This window comes from Diplotaxodon limnothrissa, linkage group LG10 (assembly GCF_057381915.1).
Source record: "Diplotaxodon limnothrissa isolate DT_005_m linkage group LG10, D_limnothrissa_male_GT1.1, whole genome shotgun sequence".
Classification (NCBI taxonomy): Eukaryota; Metazoa; Chordata; class Actinopteri; order Cichliformes; family Cichlidae; genus Diplotaxodon; species Diplotaxodon limnothrissa.
The window spans coordinates 14,378,400-14,396,920 of NC_140605.1; the positions used below are offsets into that span (position 1 = coordinate 14,378,400).

The following is an 18,521-nucleotide window of genomic DNA, read 5'->3' on the forward strand; positions in this document are numbered from 1 at the left end:
ATTTAGATGGATGCAAAACAGATATACTTCTAATTTTTAAGATCAGTCATTTGTACAACAATCTGTTGTTGATGTATTTAATTTATATTGTATTGTTATTATTTATGTAGAATTTGCATGCAAATATTTTATCTACTTATGATGTAATATCTATAGTATTTATAGAATATATAGAAAAGTACAGCATGGTGAAATAACACATAGCTGAAATATAAAGTTGTCAAAACATATGTTGCACTAATTGCATTGGTAAGATTTTTATTCAGTAATTATAGAAAAGCTAACTGTATAGAAATCACATGCAATGTAATCTGTATTGACACTGTAGTAATATGTTTTTATTCTTTATGTATTTATTATTAAGAAACAGGATTTAAGTAATTATTACAGGAAACATTTTAGATAGAAGAGTTAAAAGCAATCAATAAAACCTTCGGAAGGGCAAGAGTTGGTTCTTTTCATTTGTAACTTTCTGGCCTGCATTTGAATTTATATGAATATACATGGTGATAAAATATATAGCAAATGTCCAGCTTGTGCTTATGACAAAATGTGGAAGAGCCAAAAAAATTACTTTGTTTGCCAATGTGAATGCAACACCAAATCTTGTCTTTGGACTGTGGGAGGGAAGCCAGAGCATCCAGAGTGAACCCATCTAGTCAGAGGTAGAAGGTGCAAACTCCACATAGAAAGGCCCCAGCCTGCAATCAAACCCAGGACCTTCCTCCTCTAAGGTTACATTGTTAACCAACACAACAGTACTGACGAGACCAAATCAGCAGATTAAATTTCATTGCACGTTTACCAGCTGCAGCAAAACTGTGTTGACATTTCACTGATTATTTATTCACTTCTACAAAGAGGCGGCTTGTTCTTACTGAGAAAAGAAAGACAAGGATTTTCTAGAATAGTTGAAAAAAGTGAATGACTCACTGTTGGTCAGAACAGTATGTTATTGAAGGACATTTATCTTGTTTGTCTCGAGTTGAACACGTTTCTTACTGATACTGACCTTAATTACACCATTCTGCGTAATTATTGAAATAAATTATTAACCATCTGATAATGATGAAAATCATGACATGATGACGTGTTCCCCGAACAAACCTGCAATAAATCTGTTTTCTTTTTGATGTTTTAATCAAACCCTACAGCAACAGATTATCAATTATTTTATCTACATTTCTGAAACTCAAATGCTTTTTTCCTGTTGCATTTACCTTGATTAACGCAGGATACGAATAATTGATTTTCCTTCTAATGAAAATCCATGCTTATCCATCCAATTAACCAAACTCGCATGTTTTCGGTCAAGAGGACACCGATGAAGATGAAGAAGAAAAAAACAAAACACAAAACAGAGAGAGAACATGCAAAAGCTAACAGTTAATGCAGCTTACCATTTATTGAGGACAAGTAACTATCAAAAATGTAAAAAAAACAAAACAATTGTTTGTGAACAATTCAATATAAAAGAGAAAGACCAGAAGTACTCAGAGAGTGCAGATCTCCACTAGAGCCGCTCATTGTCTGGGCAGTACTTTTAAGGCAATAGTACTGTATTTGTATCTCAGTTTTTCTTTGTTCTTTATAAACTATTTAACTATGTTACTTTAAAATTTCACAACTGGAACATTCTATTCTTTTGTACAAAATTAAAAACTATGGTATTGAGAAGGTATATTTTAAAAACCGCTGCCATAACTTTCCTTTCTAATTAAGCCTCGTGAAAAGTTCTTGTTTCATTAAAAAACAAAAACAAACAAACAAACAAACAGGTATGTTCTGCTTTTGATTACTTCAACTATGTGATATTTTACAAGATAATTGGAAATTCATGTATTATTAATTGTTGTTCTATCTTGCAATGTAATGCTCCTGAAATGGATTGCGTGTTACCTTAACATGCAAATTTTCCACAATTTTTGCTATAAGTTTTGGAATATACGTATTTCAGAGGCAATTTAACCTTGTACAGAGAAAGAAATTTAAAATCAATCACCCTGTAACTTTAATTTTACATAGCAAATGTTGCTTGACAGGACGATGAACCTACCACTATGTTGGAAGTTTTGTGCTGTCATAAGTTTAGCAATTAATCAACAAACAAGTGCACCCACACGCAGACACACATGCTGTCTGGTTATGGTGATTGCCTGTGGAAAAAAAAAAAAATGTGCGAGAGAGAAAGAGAAAGAGAGGGATGGGGAAATGTCGAGTACCGTACTAGTAAAACCAGTACTGACGCAGTTACTTCATCAAATTTCTGCTACCTTCAACCTGACCGAGGTTTAAATATGCTGCATTGTTAAATGGCTTTTGCTGAATTTACTACATTACCAAACCACATATGAATCATCCTCTAAAATTGAAACAGGGGATATTTTCAAAAGTTTTCTTCAGTTAAGTAATATTTTCAATTATGAAAGTCATTTAAATAGACAATCAAAGAAAATCAGATAGTCTCAAGCGAATTTTGTGCAGAAGCTACTGTTACAGTCACATCTTCTATGCAAAATTTCTTTATAAATGAATTTACTTCCTTACCTACTAGTTTACTTGAAGCAAAGCAAACCGTTTCAGAGCAGATTCATCCATATGTCAGTATATTACTAATAGTAGATGGTGGCTGGCGCGGCTAGCTATGGAGAAGCATGGAACAATCTGTGCAATGCAGCTTATTAATTACAGGTCAATTAATCATTAGATAACCACAATGTACCAGATATAAATCACCACACACCCATACACAAGTCAGAAACAATGACTATGCTTTGATTTTTGCTATATTTAGATGTAAAATAATCATCCAGAAATAAAGTTAAGGAATGTCTCGTTTACACCTTATCAGTAGTTTTGTCATTAACTGAATGGTTGTGCTGCTCCTCATTGACTACTTCTTTATGACATTTGGAGCAGAGTTGAAAGCCAGGGGTACAAAAGCGTGGCACATATCCAGTAATTACAGCTGAAACGTGAAAGGGATATGCAACGCTTGCAGTAAATTAACTTGCTATAACTAGGTGAAATTTAACACCTTCACTTAAAATCGTTGAAATAATAAAAATAAAATTGTATCTTGAATTATTTTGTCTTGAATAAGAAAATGAAGGGATTAGAGTTAGGGTTGATTTTAAACATCAAGTCCGGCTACTTGTCTAATTCAGTTCAATTTTCCCTTTAAGCAAAGAGGTCAGTGCGGACACAAGTAAATCAGTATTTAAATTTATAGAGAGGAGGGCAGGGAGATAAAAGATTAACAAAACATTAAAAGTGTAATTCCTCTTCAGTACTGTAAGTATATGACAGTACTTTGAACTATGCTTTTGATTGCTGGCAGCAAAAGAGAATTCCCATTTGATAAGATACAGACTTTAAGGGGTGATTTGAAGTTTCTTAGAAACTAAGAATTGCTTGAGTCAAAGATGGTAAACACATCACCATTCATTCTGAGGGACAGTCGGGGAGATTTGCACGTGCAAAAAATTAATTTAAAACAAACATACATTTCATATATATTGTACAGTATAGATAAATTCTGGACTTTTTTACATTTCCATACATTTTTTCTCATGTGTAGACACTAATGAATTACAAGGTTGAGTTGTAGCAGTCAGGCCTTTGTGCAGATTCTTTTAGGTGACAGCTCTGCACTTTTTCAAGCTAATCTTTCAACAGAACAGACATTGTTGGATCGATATGCTGTATCACTTAAAAAAAGTATTTACAAATGTTAGGAATTTAAACAGGTCTTTTTTCCTGCTGCAAAATTGTTAATGTTTAACTAGTGCCGCAAAAAGATACTTTTCTGTCCTTTATAAATCACCTAAGCAGCTTCAAGTGTTTGCTTTACTGTTAATTCAGCATTTCCCCCCTAAGTATTTGCCCATGGAACTTGAAATAGCCTCATTAAAATTGAAAGTTACCAACTCCTCAGAAACAGGACACAGACAGAAAGACAAGATTCAGAGATTAACAAAAAACTGGAACTGCTGCAAAACATTCTTAATAATACAAACAGTTAATGTTTTATGAACATGCTCCTTGTTTACTCACATTTCTATGGCAACTTGCCTACCATGTGTAATGTCATGTATTTTGGGCGGGATTAGCACACTTATATTGTAGCTACAGGCTATAAAGCAATGCGGATATTAGTCCAGGTACCAGTGCATGAGGAAAAAAAATCCTGAGTCAGTTCTCACATTCCCAAAATGTGTATCAGATACTGAAGTCGCAACTAGAGCTCCTCCAATTATTATTACTTCTACTAATTATTAATAAAAATTACTGCCAAGATGAACACGCTCATTGAAGTCGTAGCACTTTTTCTAGGTTTTGTTAGTTGGATATTGACTCTTATAACACTAGAAGATCAGCACTGGAGGGAATCCAGTCAAGACGGCAGTGTTATATTAACTTCTAATCTCTATGAGAACCTATGGATGTCTTGTGCAAGTGATTCAACGGGGAACTATAACTGTCGTGACTTTCCATCCCTTTTTGCTCTTCCAGGTAAGTAAAGTTTTAATTTTTTACATAATATTTTTTTCATCTTCCAAAATACGCCGTTTACAATAATTTAATTAGGTAACTAATATAAAAGTACTTGGGATTATATGCATAGCTTGCATATTCTCATATATGTATTTTTATTCTCTTGATGATTTAGCAAATTTTACAGTCATACTGAAAGAAATGCTTTAAACTTAATATGAAATAATAATCAAATAATCTTCATAAAAGCCAAAAATAAATAAATAAATACAATATCTGCCACAGGCTGTAATCTGAAGGGGTGACAGAAAAAATAAACAGCATCTGTTCAATCTAAACAAACCTTTTGCCAAATTTCTCATGTAAGTTTATTTTTGTCATGTGTGTAAACGCAATGTTCAAAACCATTTTAGGGTTGGTGGTACTTCACTCCATTACAGAACGAGTAAAACTTTTTTTTAGCAATGCTCAGAGATAACATGTTCATTTTAGGCAATTTAGTTTAAAACTGTTTGGAAGAGAGTACATTTTGAAGTTAAATGCTTCTTTTATTCATTACCAAATGCTGGGATCCTAAAAGACTAATAATGAATCTGTCTGATTTGCAGACAGGCAAGCAGACTCGACTTAGGGTCATAATGCAACTATGCATCCTCATCACCTATTACCACAGCTGTTACCATCATCCCTTGTAGAGAGAGTGAAATGAGGAGCCAAAGCATGGCTTGAATCCCATCAATAAATAGTTAATAACATTGGCACAGGACTTAAAGCAAATGGCAAAAGGTGACATGTAGCTTTAAATCTATAGACATTGGTAAGCACCTCTCTGTGGCCCCGTAAGTTGGGTAACATTTTGAGTCTTTGAAAAGTTTGAATAGAACTCAGAATAAAGGGAATGTTGAGTGGGTGAGCTGGAATTAATTATTAATTTGTACTTTTTGTAGTATCTTAGCAGGAAAATTTTCTGACACATTGAGGCTCAGTGGCTAACAACTTCAAGATTGTGTGGGAACATAGTTTGGAGATGAACGTTTACGTCTATTTTTCGTTATAAACCCAATAGTGGAAGCTTTTGCTTCATTTCTGGGCTTTCACAGTTGGATAATGATCAGGGTCGCCCTTCCAAATCGATACTGGAAGGAATTTACAGTTGATGGTAATGTTATCTCACCCCATCAACAATGAAAACCTCTGGATGTCCTGCGCAACTGACTCTACAGGAGTTAATTATTGCCGTGATTTCCCATCTTTGCTTGGTATGTGGTCAACACATAAATGTTCTTGTTTTGTTTTTTAGTTTTATTAAGTTAAGTACTTATTAATTAATCAATTAAGGATTCATCTGGCTTAGCTACTCAAGCCCAAGACTTTCCAAGTAAGATTTTATCTGAAACCATCTTAAACTATGTTGTAAAAATCAGCTCTTATAACAGAGGACTTTAAAAAAATCCTTAATAACAAATAATTAAACAGTCTTTACAACGGTAAAAAAGGTTGATCCTTTTTATGAATGTTTTCATCAACATTTTACTTGTTCAGGGTGTGTCGGTTGTTTACTTGTCTGGAAATTTCTACTGTACTAAGTACTGGTGAACAGAGTAACTGCAATAGAAAATCCAGAAAAAAACAAATGCAATAAAAACTTTGACTGAATTATAATTAATCAATGCCCATTTAGCAATTAGCATCTACTTTGGTTTGTATTTCTTAAGTTACTGTTTAAGAATCAAGTTATGCGAAGTGACATATAAATATTCACCATATCAAAGTGATCCAAAGAGAAAGAGTTTTGTAGTACTCAAACAGTTATCAGTCTTGCCTACAATCCTGAGGCACACATTTCTATACTATGTATTCTGGTTGATTGGTACTAAAAAAAGACCCAAGATGGGCTGTACAGCCCGGTCACAAGATCTGCCTAGACCTGAAAGGATAAACATTTCCTGTTCTCTGAAACAACAGATACTTTTACAATTTGCTGACTATTTTATCAGTTGTGAAATGTGGAATAATTTGAAAATATTTGTGGTCTGCCTGAACTTAATCAACTCATATCATTGTGTCTGTCCTGTGAGATTCAAGGTGGAGCCTCTCACTGAAATGTGAAACAAATGAAAATCTGAGGGCAAGAATTTTTTATATGAAGCTTAATAGAAACAAACAAAAAAAGTTTTTTCTAAAGTTCTTACCAACTTACTGCTTAAATCTTTGTTACTTATTTAGATATAACCATACGGTACACAAACGTATAAATCAATATGTTATTCTGTCTTTTATTTGCACACAGGCTACATTCAGGCCTCTCGAGCACTGATGATTGCTTCAATTGTGTTTGGGTCGTTTGGCCTGGTGGCTACGCTTGTAGGAATGAAGTGCTCGAAAATAGGTGGAGAAAACTATGTTCTAAAGGGGAAGATTGCTGCAGTTGGAGGAGTGTTTTTTTTACTGCAAGGTAAAGACTTGGGGGTGGATGAAAGATCTATGAAAAAAAGGAATGAAAAAAAAACTTTCATTTAAAACAAGCATTTTAGTGTTTACATGTGAAATTTTTGCCTGATTATTTGAACCAGACTTACAATTTGAGAAATGCAACCTAGCCTCCATAAAGTCATGTGACAGATTTAAGACAGTTCACACTCCCAAATGAATGTTTGCACAGAACACCTGGTTAAATATAAGCATGCCTGGTTCGATTTCTACTTTTCACAAGACATGCTATCATATCACCATTATATAATGGTTTACTAGTTCAAAAGGTTATCCTTACGCTAACAAACCTGCTGATATAGGACCGTCATTAATAAGAGTTTATGCATTTCAACAGCACTATTGGTTACCCCATTTAAAAAAACAGTGTGTGAACCCAGTTATAGGATCATCTCATTGACCAAAAAGTATTTTCCCCTGTATTTGAAAAAGCTATATTTGATATATACATTTTTCATTTAACAACATATTTTTAATTTACATAATTAATATGATTTACTGAACTACAACTTGTAAAGTTTTTAAAAAGGAATATAAAAAATCTTATGCAACATTTAGATAGCATTTTTGTTGCACAACTGGCCTAATGTTTTTAAACTTGACTTTTTTTTAATAAAGATATGTGCACTACTCTGTGAATTTAACTTGTTTTTGCATTTTGTAGGGCTTTGCACCATGATTGCCGTGTCTTGGTACGCAGCAAACATCACCCAGCAGTTCTTTGACATTCTTTACCAAGGGACAAAGTAAGTCAATATAATCTGCATCAGCTGAAAGCACATAACATAGATTAAAAATTGTTAATATTAAATAAATATCACAATCAAAATGTCATATAAATAAATCTTATTGTCTTGCAGGTATGAGCTTGGAGAGGCGCTTTATATTGGCTGGGCTTCAGGCACGCTTGCCATTTGTGGAGGCTCGTGCCTGCTGTGTTCCTGCGGAATTATGACTGACAGTGAAAAAATGTAACTGTTGCTGAAAAGTTTAATTCGCCAGATATTATACATATAACAGGTGTATAATTAATATAATAAAATTAAACGTGCCTTTTGTATTTTAGACCGTATCCACTCCAACCATCCTCCAGAGGACACGTGCGATCAACTGTGGCACCCTCTCAGTCTGTCAACTATGACAGAAACGCATATGTCTAAGAAGTTAATGTGTAGACGGAAAAGTAAGAATCTTTTCAGAATCTTTCTGAAAGAGACAATGAGTAAAAAAAATAAATCTGGTATTATTCTGTCCCTCCTGTTATTTCTAAGGCATGTTTTTTATAAGTTTGTTATATGGCGGGTCATAATCATTCGTTCTGTAATTAACTGTTGCAACATGTCAGAAAATATGTTTATTCCTGATCTTGTCTGGGCAAAGCCTGCCATCTAGTGGGTTGACAGGGTAGCACCATGTTAGAGCGCAAGCAGTGGTTTTCTCCCAGCGCTCGACAGGGAAGGTCCATTTGGCTGTGTCTCTGTAAATTCCTGCATCTGACGCCCTTGAAAAGGCATAATCTGTAAGTGTGGCAAAACGGTTTATTGTTCCCACTTATTAGTACCTTGTTCAGCAAAGTAATGAGCTTCTTGTGTGTTTAGCGAGTTTGTTACATTACTAGCACAAGCTAGCTGTTAGCCCTTTGTTTAGCCTGCTAACATGAAGCATACCAGCATGTGGTGTTAGCTGTATCTCTTACCATCTCTGTATCTCTTGATTGTGTAGTGACTGTTTACATAAGTCAACAATATTTAATGTAATCTTTGTGTATTTGTATGGAGAGTGAATACACTGTATTCTGTTTCTGTTATTACAGTTTTACAAAAAAGGAAAATAAGGATCAGTAAAGCTCCGAAGAATGGCACGCGGTCTCCTGAGTGTTTACTGAAGCCATTTTATGTTTAGCTCACTGCATAAGCTGGATAGAGACATTCAGCTGAGGGCAGAAGAGGTATCATTTATAGGGGACATAATGAAAACTGTGACAGTATAATATCAATTACGGTCATAGGTTCCAGGACAAAATCTGTTACAGTAAGTAAATTTTGATGCAAAAGTCACACTTCCAACTAAGCACACAGTTGGTATATTTTGTTTTCTAATGGTCCCATACACGTGTGGTTTCAGCCAGTGCGGTTTTTGTTTGTTTTGGGTTTTTTATTTTTTCTGCAGGAGCCACTTGAGTAAAAAGAATGAAACAATCATAAGCACAGAGTATATTTACATGTCACTTTGTTGATTTTATACATTTCTCAAGATTTTTGCATGGTTTTTTACTATATATTTACCAGTTATTTACCATTTCACAGTAATCGAATGCCCTAAATTATGAGAATGTTAACACGTTTATGATTTCTGCTAGTGATGCTCAGCGGTGTTTAGCACAGGTGACATTGTTGTTGTCATTATTAACTACTTTGCACAGTCAAATAAAAAAGGACATTCACAGAACTTGCTTGCACAGCAGCTTTTCATTTGAATGTTTAAATCAACAACAACAACAACAAAAAAAAGCTCAGAGCTCAAATCTTGTCATATAACCCACTTAACAACAGTACTTTCTCAGGGCCCACTTTATTCTTTAATGCCCATTTTAGTTTGGTGACACATTGTGTTTTACATTCTCACATAATACAGATTCAACACTTTAAAAATGCCATCTTCCAGGAACAAAAAATCACCTTTGGAGTATCTCACAGTTGCAACCTGCTGGAAAGCTGTGATGTCACATCTGGGATTTGGTTTACCCAATGAGAGTCAAGAAACATTTTGCTGATTGGTGATAAATAATTTAAATGTAAGGAAGAGTTTAAAATATAACATTTAAAGCATAAAGTCATGTACAGCACTTTAAAAATTCGCATTCTTAACATTCTTAAAAGCCTCATTCTTAACAGGTTGTTTTAATATCTCTTCCTTTTCATTACTTAATTGGTCACAGTAGCTGCATCACTGTAAGAGTGAAAGTAATACACTGGGTTTTCAGTTCCTCAGAAACGTACATGAAAACATAAAAATGTACCGAACCACTGATTTATGCTACTCAGTGTTTTATTTAGCAGGGGTCTGTGTTTATGGGACTTTGAGCGATACTATTTCAAGTCTATAGAAGAAGAAATCAAAAGGGATAGCCGTATCACATCAAAAATACTAAATTCATATGTATTTCACATCCTTCGCCCCCTGTAAATTAATTTGTTAAATCAAGGACACACACAAGATATAATTAAGGCTGTTTTATGGAGAAAAATACCAAAAACGTTTTAAAACAAGCACCATTTTGCACAGAAGGGTAAAGAGCATAGTTTTCTTGTCAATCTTTAGGTGCTTCATTTGCTAAATTGTCCAGGTTCTGTCCATCAAAGCGGATAGCGTGCCAGCCTTCAGTGACAGTGAGGTCCTGAGCTCCTTTAGCAGCATAAAAGTCTCGAGAGGGAGTGTTCCAATTTAGCACAGACAACTGCAGCCGCACACACTGCTTCTTTTTCCCAATCTGAACAAATAAAAAAATTGTCCTGCTCTTAATCATGCACTATTACCTCGCTATAACACAAAACAGCTGATATTAACCAAAACAGAAGAAAAAAATCAAAAGCGTCCAAATGCAACAAATCAAATTAAAAAAAATAGGTTTTCCATACAACAACAAAAACAGTCTTACCTCTGCAACTTTGCTCAATAAGGCTGTACCAATGCCATTTCCTACAGGGGAAACCATTATAAACATGATAAAGTAACAAATACATCTAGATTGAGATATGTATATATATATATATATATATATATATATATATATATAGAGCTATATATATATATATATATATATATATATATATTAGGGGTGCAACGATATTCGTATCGATATTGAACCGTTCGATACAGTGCTTTCGGTTCGGTACGCGTATGTATCGAACAATACAACATTTGTAATTTATTTTATCAACTTTCCTTCTGACGATGCTGTCTGTGTTGAGCGCTCAGTGAATCTGCGTTCGACTACTCCGCCTAGGCTGCACTGTCGAGCGCAGATCCACTGAGCGCTCAACACAGACAGCATAGTCAGAAGGAAGAGCGCAGGGCAAGCTAGCAAGACAGAAGTTGCAACATGGACCTCCCCCACCCTCATTCAGATCTGGCGTTTGGAATTATTTTGGTTTTCATGTGACGTATGACCCTGAAGGTAAGCGAGTCATGGACTAAAGTAAAACAGTATGTTGGATGTGCCATGCAATGCTCAATTCCATGGGTGGGAACTAGTGTGTTAGCGCAGTTAGCTCGTTAACGTGTTGGCCGTCTAGCCCCATGCACGGGGCGATCGGCGGTAGCTCGTTAACGGAGATTTGCCGTGTTGTGGCGTAGGGCTGCTCAATTAATCGAATTTTAATCACGATTACGATCTGGGCTTTCAACGATCATTAAAAATGACTGAGCCGATTATTAGCCCCTCCCTCATTTATCCGCGACACCTTAAAGGCCGGTCCGTGAAAATATTGTCGGGCATAAACCGTCCGTGGCGCAAAAAAGGTTGGAGACCGCTGATTAAGAGGACCCGAGGGAAGCTCGGAAAGCTAAGCAGAAGTTATTTGGAGAGGAGAGTGACTGCTGTTGGTTGAAAAGAGAGGTAAAAAAACTTCAGTGGTGTTGCACACTATTTTATATTATTTTTTAAAGTCATTGTTAACCCTTTAAATCCGGTCAGAGCAGCACGCTCCGTGTTGTGTAACTATTTTTAAATCCCTGTAGAACCTGAACCGTGTAAGCTAGCGCAATAATTTGTTTTGCATATGAAACTGGAGGAGTTGTACTTACAACTTATGCCATCAGCTTGTCCTCGGTCACGGTTTCCTTCCACATATAGCTTTGCAAAAACTGCATAAAAAGCGCTTGCAGGAACAAAAACATAATACTCCAGAAACACGCTTTGCCGATCCATCAGCTGTTCGTAACACTTCCCACAGTGAAATGATGCACCTGCTGTTTTCTTTGCAAATTTGCATCATAGGATTGTTTTTTGTTTTTCCTGCAGTATATAAAAACTGTATCTCCAAAATAAAACTATGAAGACACTCAAAATAAATTTCCTGTTGTTGTAAACTATTTTTTGCAACTTTATTGTATTTAAAGTTTTGAGGGATAAACCTCTTAAATTTCTCCAAGTAGAAATATATGTAAACAAAACAAAAGCGATTTTCAATTTTTTTTGTAGTTTATTGCACTTTTTTGCAATTTATGTAATTACTATGGACTTAATGCATACATATTATTAAAATATGGGCTATAACAGTTGTATTGATGTATAGCAACTTGAAATGCTCCCACAAATGGCACTACAACATGTAAAAAAAATAATATAAGCTCTGGTGGACTTGGTTCTATAGTAGGTCTTAAAGGGTTAAATAAATATCGTCAAATAATCGTGATCTCAATTTCAGTGAAAATAATCGTGATTATCATTTTTGCCATAATCGAGCAGCCCTATTGTGGCGTTAAGGTCATTTCAACGAGATTAACCTGAAAGCACTAGTGGGAACACAACGAATATGACTGCACATTTACGCCGACATCATCCTAGTGCAAAGACAAAAACAACAAGCATGCATGCTACAAACTTTAGCCGAGTCATTTAGACAGCTGTTAGCACATGATTCTCCTTATGCTGCTGAGAATATAGCCCAGAAGAAGCGGATAGTATAGCTTTTATTTTGGAAAGAGACATTTCTCTGTAATAAACTCTCTTTTCCAAAGATGAGTGATTCATCAATCAGATACAGGGCTTGCAATATCGCTAGCCCGACGTCCTGGGGCTAGCGATTTTTCCAGTCGGGCTACCAAAATCTATCTCTGCCCTGCCCGTCGGGCTATTGTAGGAAGGAAAGATATATGTCAATGCTTTTGCATTCTTTCGGAAATGTAGCTGGGTAATTATGTCATTGGCATCGGTGAGCCCCTGTCAATATGTGACATATTGAAATCGCGTTTGAATTTGCGCTTGTTTTTTTGCTTTCACTTTGCAATCGCGTGAACTGTGTATAGAGAGCGACAGCACTGATTGGTGAGTGATGATAATTTGTGCACCAATTCCTCTGACATAATCTTATCAATCGTTAGCTTACTATGCAAACATGACAAGTGAAATCTCCCGCAGCAAGCTTAAACATGTGAGAGGTTGATCGCGCAGAGAATCGCTGAGCTTATGTGAGTGCCTGTGTAAAAGCAGCAGGATATATATTTTAGTTCTGCTGAGCCAAATACTGTAAGACGGGTCAGGGTGAAGAAGTGACAGCCAAAGAAAAGCTTACCACAAAACGGAAAAGTTATGACAAATCAGACTATAAAGCAAAAAGAAAGTGCAGCTTTATGGTTTCATGGACAAAATAATTTCTGTGGCTGCAATATGACGAGCTAAATAACCAGGGGTGCACATAAGTGGTCCGCAGGTGCGCATTCGCTGTCAAAATAAAAAACACGCACAAGGGTTAGGGTTAAATTTAAAAACTGTACTTTTGAGTTAAAATATATATTTATAATTTTAATAAATGACAAATTAAAAAGGCATGAACATTTTATTTTGTATCGAAAAAATATCGAACCGTGACACCAAAGTATCGAACCGAACCGTGAATTTTGTATCGTTGCACCCCTAATATATAAGTGTATATATATATATATATATATATATATATATATATATATATATACACACACACACATACATACATACACACACACACACACACAAAAAATATTGTACCTCTGAATTTTGGCATCACATACAGGTCCTCCAAATATACTGCCCGTCCCTTCCATGTACTGTAAGTGTAAAAGTAAAGGGCGTACCCGATAACTGTGAATCCTATATGAACAAAAAGAGGCAAATATTTCAAAGGGAAGTAAACATTACGACAAATATCATGGAAAAACCTCTCTCTTCCTTATACTAAACTACACTTTTATGTGGACTGCTAATGTAAAAGACCGCTATTGCTAATAAGGACTAAAGATATTAAATTTAAACTAAAATAATCTAATGCTGACTGTGCAGCTGTGGTGACGTGAGCTGGGAAGTTCCTAATTACTTAGCAGCATTGCTTTGTCTGAGCAAGGTTTATGTTTGTTTCTAACACGTGAAAGAACAATGCTTATCTTAATTTTAGGAAGAATAGCCTCATGTGCCACTGTTGATTTATGAGGTAACACTTGTTCAGTCACAATTTGTCAGACATGTATATCTAAACAGCAAGGCCAGAAGCCTTTTATTATACTGATAAGATCAAGTGTGGCAGACAAGGAAGACTACAATAAAAACAAAAGGCCATGATTGAACATTTACCCTCATTAGACTTATGCTCTTCTGGTACTTCTGCAACGAGGCATTCAAAGAGGGGGTTCTGGCAGAAACCATCGCGCTCTAACTCTAAATTGCACAAGAAAAAGTTATTCATATAGACATGTTTAATCTCTATTTTAACAGCAATAAAAAGCTCTCAAACAAGAAGAAACATCAAAAACATACATTTGAGAAACTGAATTCTCTTTAAAATTGTCTCTTCATTAATAGTAAGTAGTGACAATAACATTTTCTGAGTAGGAGAAGCATCAGGGTCTCTATTAAGCCAGTTGTGAATGACAGTCCTCTACTGTAAATTTTTCCAAAGGTATTAGCAGGCTTTTACTTAAAAGGATGCTTTTGTGTCAAGCTTGGGATCACAGTGTGTCGTCAACTTCTGAGCACAATAGAAAAACACAAGATATCAAAACAATCTGGTTGTATTTGTTTTTTAAAGACACTTAGTAATCCAGCTATCTTTATCTTATAATAAAAGAGAGATTGGATGTATTTCAAAAGAAGCTGCATGACAGTTGATAGGGAAAAGTACACGAAGAATTGCAGTTGACCGTATACACCTATATCTAAGGGACCTAATCCTAATCTTATTCAGTTAATCATTGTTGGACTAATTACCACTCGTTCTCACTGAGCTGCAGTTATTGTTTCAGCTAATAACTGCATCTAATATATGAATTTTATAGTTATATATAAATTCATCCTTCAAGGCAGCACATTTTAAATACCAACTTAACTAAAGGTAAAGAAGCTCATTTCTTTATTTTTTTTACATTATTTAACAGCAAAAAAAGAAGAAAAAAAAGAATGTTGTACCCATGAATAAATACTGTTTAGTGTGTTATTACATCTTCTAACGAACTAATGTTTTCTGGAAGATTAATTCCAAGTTCAATTCTAAACCTGGAATTCATCAGCTAAAAATACATCAGAACAGGCATCAGGTTTGGTGAAGCCACCATGCTGCCCGGCCATCTTGAATACAGTGACTGGCCAGGAAATTCTTTGAGGCCAGCCTCTGTTTATCAGAGGGAAAGTGTTCTTTTTAGGACACTCTAACCTAACGTTAGCTGGTAGAATGTTAGTTTTTTTTGTTTGTTTGTTTGTTTTTAGATGTTCACCTGCTGTGGAGGCAAGTTTCAAAATCAAGATATGATGGATCATACCTATAGTTTTTTCATCAGAGAAAGGAAAGAGACACCACTACAGCAGCATCAACTGCTCTACAACTCAACTCTCACTGTCATCGGACAAATGTTTCACTCACTCATTGACTCATCTTAAACTCCTTTCACCAAGTTCTACAACCTTCTCCAGCATAAATAAATGTGGAAACATATTGACAGTTGAGGTAACAACAGAGATGAACTACAGCAGAACTACAGCAAGAGTTGTTTGTCCTACAGCGACCACCATAGCTAGGATTTTTCACTTGAACTGAGCAGCATATGAAAACAACTCAACTGATGAAGTCTGCTATCTATTGACATCAGGGCCCTGTGCTTCGTACGTCGCTTACTACATCCAAGATCAAATGAAACATCCAAGACCAAATCATCGCGCTAACTCTGAGCTCGCTATTCCGGTTCCCCGAACACACCTGTTGTTGACGATTAGTATAGCTGGATGAAGTAATGTGAGATCACTGGGTGGCCCAACAGGGGCTACGCATCGATAGTAGAAACATTGATCGGCAACCCTTTGATTGGTCGGCGAAAATGTCGAAGGAGCGCGCTCGGTATTTTTCGGCAGCAGAGCAAGAACTCTTGAGTGAGGGATTTCAGGAGTTTCAGAGTTTAATTAAAACGCAAGGGAACACTGCAAAGGCTGCAAAAGCAAGGAGAGAGGGCTGGCAGAAAGTTGCTGACAAATCAAACTCGTAAGTAATTCAATAATAATAATAATAATGGAGTGGATTTATATAGCGCTTTTCAAGGCACCCAAAGCGCTTTACAATGCCACTATTCATTCACTCTCACATTCACACACTGGTGGAGGCAGCTACGGTTGTAGCCACAGCTGCCCTGGGGCAGACTGACAGAAGCCAGGCTGCCATATTGCGCCATCGGCCCCTCTGGCCAACACCAGTAGGCGGTAGGGTAGATTTATCATATCACACCATATTATCCAATATTATATTACATTATATTATATTATAATATGTTATATTATATCCCCTTTCACATTAGAGCCACAACAGGACCCACTAGAACATGGGAACAAGTAAAAGTGAAATATAAGAATATTCTACAGAATGGTAATATTTATCACTTATATTGCTTTTAGTCTCTTGGAAAGAGACCCTGGAATACTCTGTTTGTTTGTTCATAACAGCAACCAAGAAAAGGGCAGAGCAAAAACAAAGACAGGTGGTGGTCCTGCACCCCCTCGTCAACAAGTTGGTTAAGTGAATAATACCCTCACGGGAAAATCGATATCTCTCTATGAGCACACTGTCGCGCTGAGCTAAAGGATCCTGTCTGTCCCGCAATATACGCTGAATTCTGAGGACTCTCCTTATCAATCTTGCACCGTCCGCAATGGGTTGCTCGCGTAAACGGACAGGACATGGCTGCGACAGACTTCCCAAATCCACCTTCGCTTTTATAGCCGTGGTCTCTCATCTTGATTACACGAAGTAATTTACAATTACTACTCTGAAATATGAATTACATCTGTAATAATCACATACATGTAATAGAATGTTAATAGTACATTTCCCTTTTTTAGGGAATGACCTGTATGTATCTGTGTGAAATCAATAAAAGGATCAAGTGCTGCATTATCTTTAGTTACATTGATGTTATTTATTTATGGTGAAACAGTGGTGGAATATCGCTGTTGCTTTCGTATGAATGACGCGGACATACCTGCGTGGCCACGATCTAATCCTGTTTACATAAAGTAAACCTGCTCCCCAGCAGGTTTACGCTTACGGCTCTGTTGCTATGACAGCAAGTCCCGGATGGGCTTCGGGGAACCGAACGATCCAGGATCACGCGAAATCGTCAACAATCTCATCCAGCTAACTCACTTAGCGCGGTACGAAGAACAGGCCCCTAGTGGTTAGCTGTACCTTTAAAACATTAAATTCTGCCAGGTTCTATGTCATTAATCTCTCTGGCTTCATGAGAAAAGTAAAATGGGACACAGACACTGTGAAAATAATTAAATTCACCCAAGTTATTTGTGCTGGAAAGGTCTGTTTGGAGCTGGGAATGTTTATACCTTATTCCATTTCTTTCATATAACATAAACATGACTTGTGACAGTTACTGTCATTTGCATTATTGTTGTGTGTCCCTAAACTGTTGAGGCAACAAATGAAAATAAAAGTTTTCTCTACAACAATCTCAGAAAACCTTCTTTCATATTCTGCCATAAACAATTTAACTGTTCTCTCTCTTTTTGTTATTTGTGTTGTTTGATGTGTGGACATACTGCAAATCGATTTCCCATTGGGGGCAATGAAGTTACCACTGACTATATAATTATAAAAAGAATAAATACACAACTTTGATATTTATGTTTAATGATTTTAAAGTGCTTACTTTTTAATAGTGGGGTTTATAATGATGATTGAGTATGACAATCTGATTGTTGGGAGTTTAACCCTTGCTAGTTACTTATTAAGTGTAAACATGGCTGCACTCGATTTAAGGACTGTGGTCTGACTGCCAGTCATTATATAACAAAATTATATAACAATGGTTCATCATATTATACATATGCTTTTGCAGTCGGTTTAAAAAGTCATCATTAAAAGTTATACAGAAAAAAACGGTATGCTTTTAGACAAATAAATCTTTACTTTCCGTAACATTTAACTAATGGGAGAATTACCTTCATGCGAAATCTTCACTTGGTCAGGCATCTTTTCATAAATCGCCAAATCCTGAAAAATGCCGTTTTACCGTTATGTCAACTGAGAAACACACTCTGGAGAATTATTAGGAAACAAAATCTAACATTTCAGATATTGAGCTAACGTTTAACAGAGCCCTATCAAAGTACTGCGAAGTGGGAAAAACAGAGATAAGTTAACTATAATTCACCATTATCATCCTCGATATGTCTTTGCAGTCTTCCTTCGCAGCACGCCGTATTTTGAAATTCATGTCTACAGTAATTGCAGAGTTTCAGGGTTTTTTTTTTGCCAGTTTTCAGCTCTAAAAAAGCTACGCGGTAAAAA

The 18,521-nt window shown here is 35.9% G+C and overlaps 2 protein-coding genes across 2 annotated transcripts; one reads left to right on the top strand and one right to left on the bottom strand.

Annotated features, from left to right (window-relative positions):
* Window positions 1-4,292: 4,292 nt before the first annotated feature.
* LOC146624047 (claudin-15-like) lies at window positions 4,293-8,147 on the top strand. Its single transcript, XM_085363635.1, has 5 exons — window positions 4,293-4,515; window positions 6,788-6,952; window positions 7,652-7,733; window positions 7,848-7,958; window positions 8,054-8,147. Exons 1-5 carry the CDS (start codon window positions 4,299-4,301, stop codon window positions 8,145-8,147), a joined length of 669 nt encoding a protein of 222 aa, XP_085219761.1. The 5' UTR covers window positions 4,293-4,298.
* Window positions 8,148-9,142: 995 nt separating this feature from the next.
* On the bottom strand, window positions 9,143-18,501 carry LOC146624048 (thialysine N-epsilon-acetyltransferase-like). The gene is made up of 6 exons (XM_085363636.1): window positions 18,385-18,501; window positions 18,173-18,224; window positions 14,315-14,398; window positions 13,736-13,837; window positions 10,646-10,686; window positions 9,143-10,477 (listed from the first exon to the last, which is right to left on the bottom strand). The coding sequence occupies exons 1-6, from the start codon at window positions 18,445-18,447 to the stop codon at window positions 10,298-10,300; spliced, it is 522 nt and encodes a 173-aa protein (XP_085219762.1). The 5' UTR covers window positions 18,448-18,501; the 3' UTR covers window positions 9,143-10,297.
* Window positions 18,502-18,521: the final 20 nt, after the last annotated feature.

Excerpts from the sequence above, each read along its gene's own strand:
- LOC146624048 (XM_085363636.1), bottom strand. The coding sequence starts at position 18,447 with ATGAATTTCAAAATACGGCGTGCTGCGAAGGAAGACTGCAAAGACATA. Across the intron at positions 18,225-18,384 it reads ACATATCGAGGATGATAATG|GATTTGGCGATTTATGAAAA; the intron begins GTGAATTATAGT and ends GGCATTTTTCAG. Across the intron at positions 13,838-14,314 it reads AGAGCATAAGTCTAATGAGG|GATTCACAGTTATCGGGTAC; the intron begins GTAAATGTTCAA and ends TTGTTCATATAG.
- LOC146624047 (XM_085363635.1), top strand. The coding sequence starts at position 4,299 with ATGAACACGCTCATTGAAGTCGTAGCACTTTTTCTAGGTTTTGTTAGT. Across the intron at positions 6,953-7,651 it reads AGTGTTTTTTTTACTGCAAG|GGCTTTGCACCATGATTGCC; the intron begins GTAAAGACTTGG and ends TGCATTTTGTAG. Across the intron at positions 7,959-8,053 it reads ATGACTGACAGTGAAAAAAT|ACCGTATCCACTCCAACCAT; the intron begins GTAACTGTTGCT and ends TTTGTATTTTAG.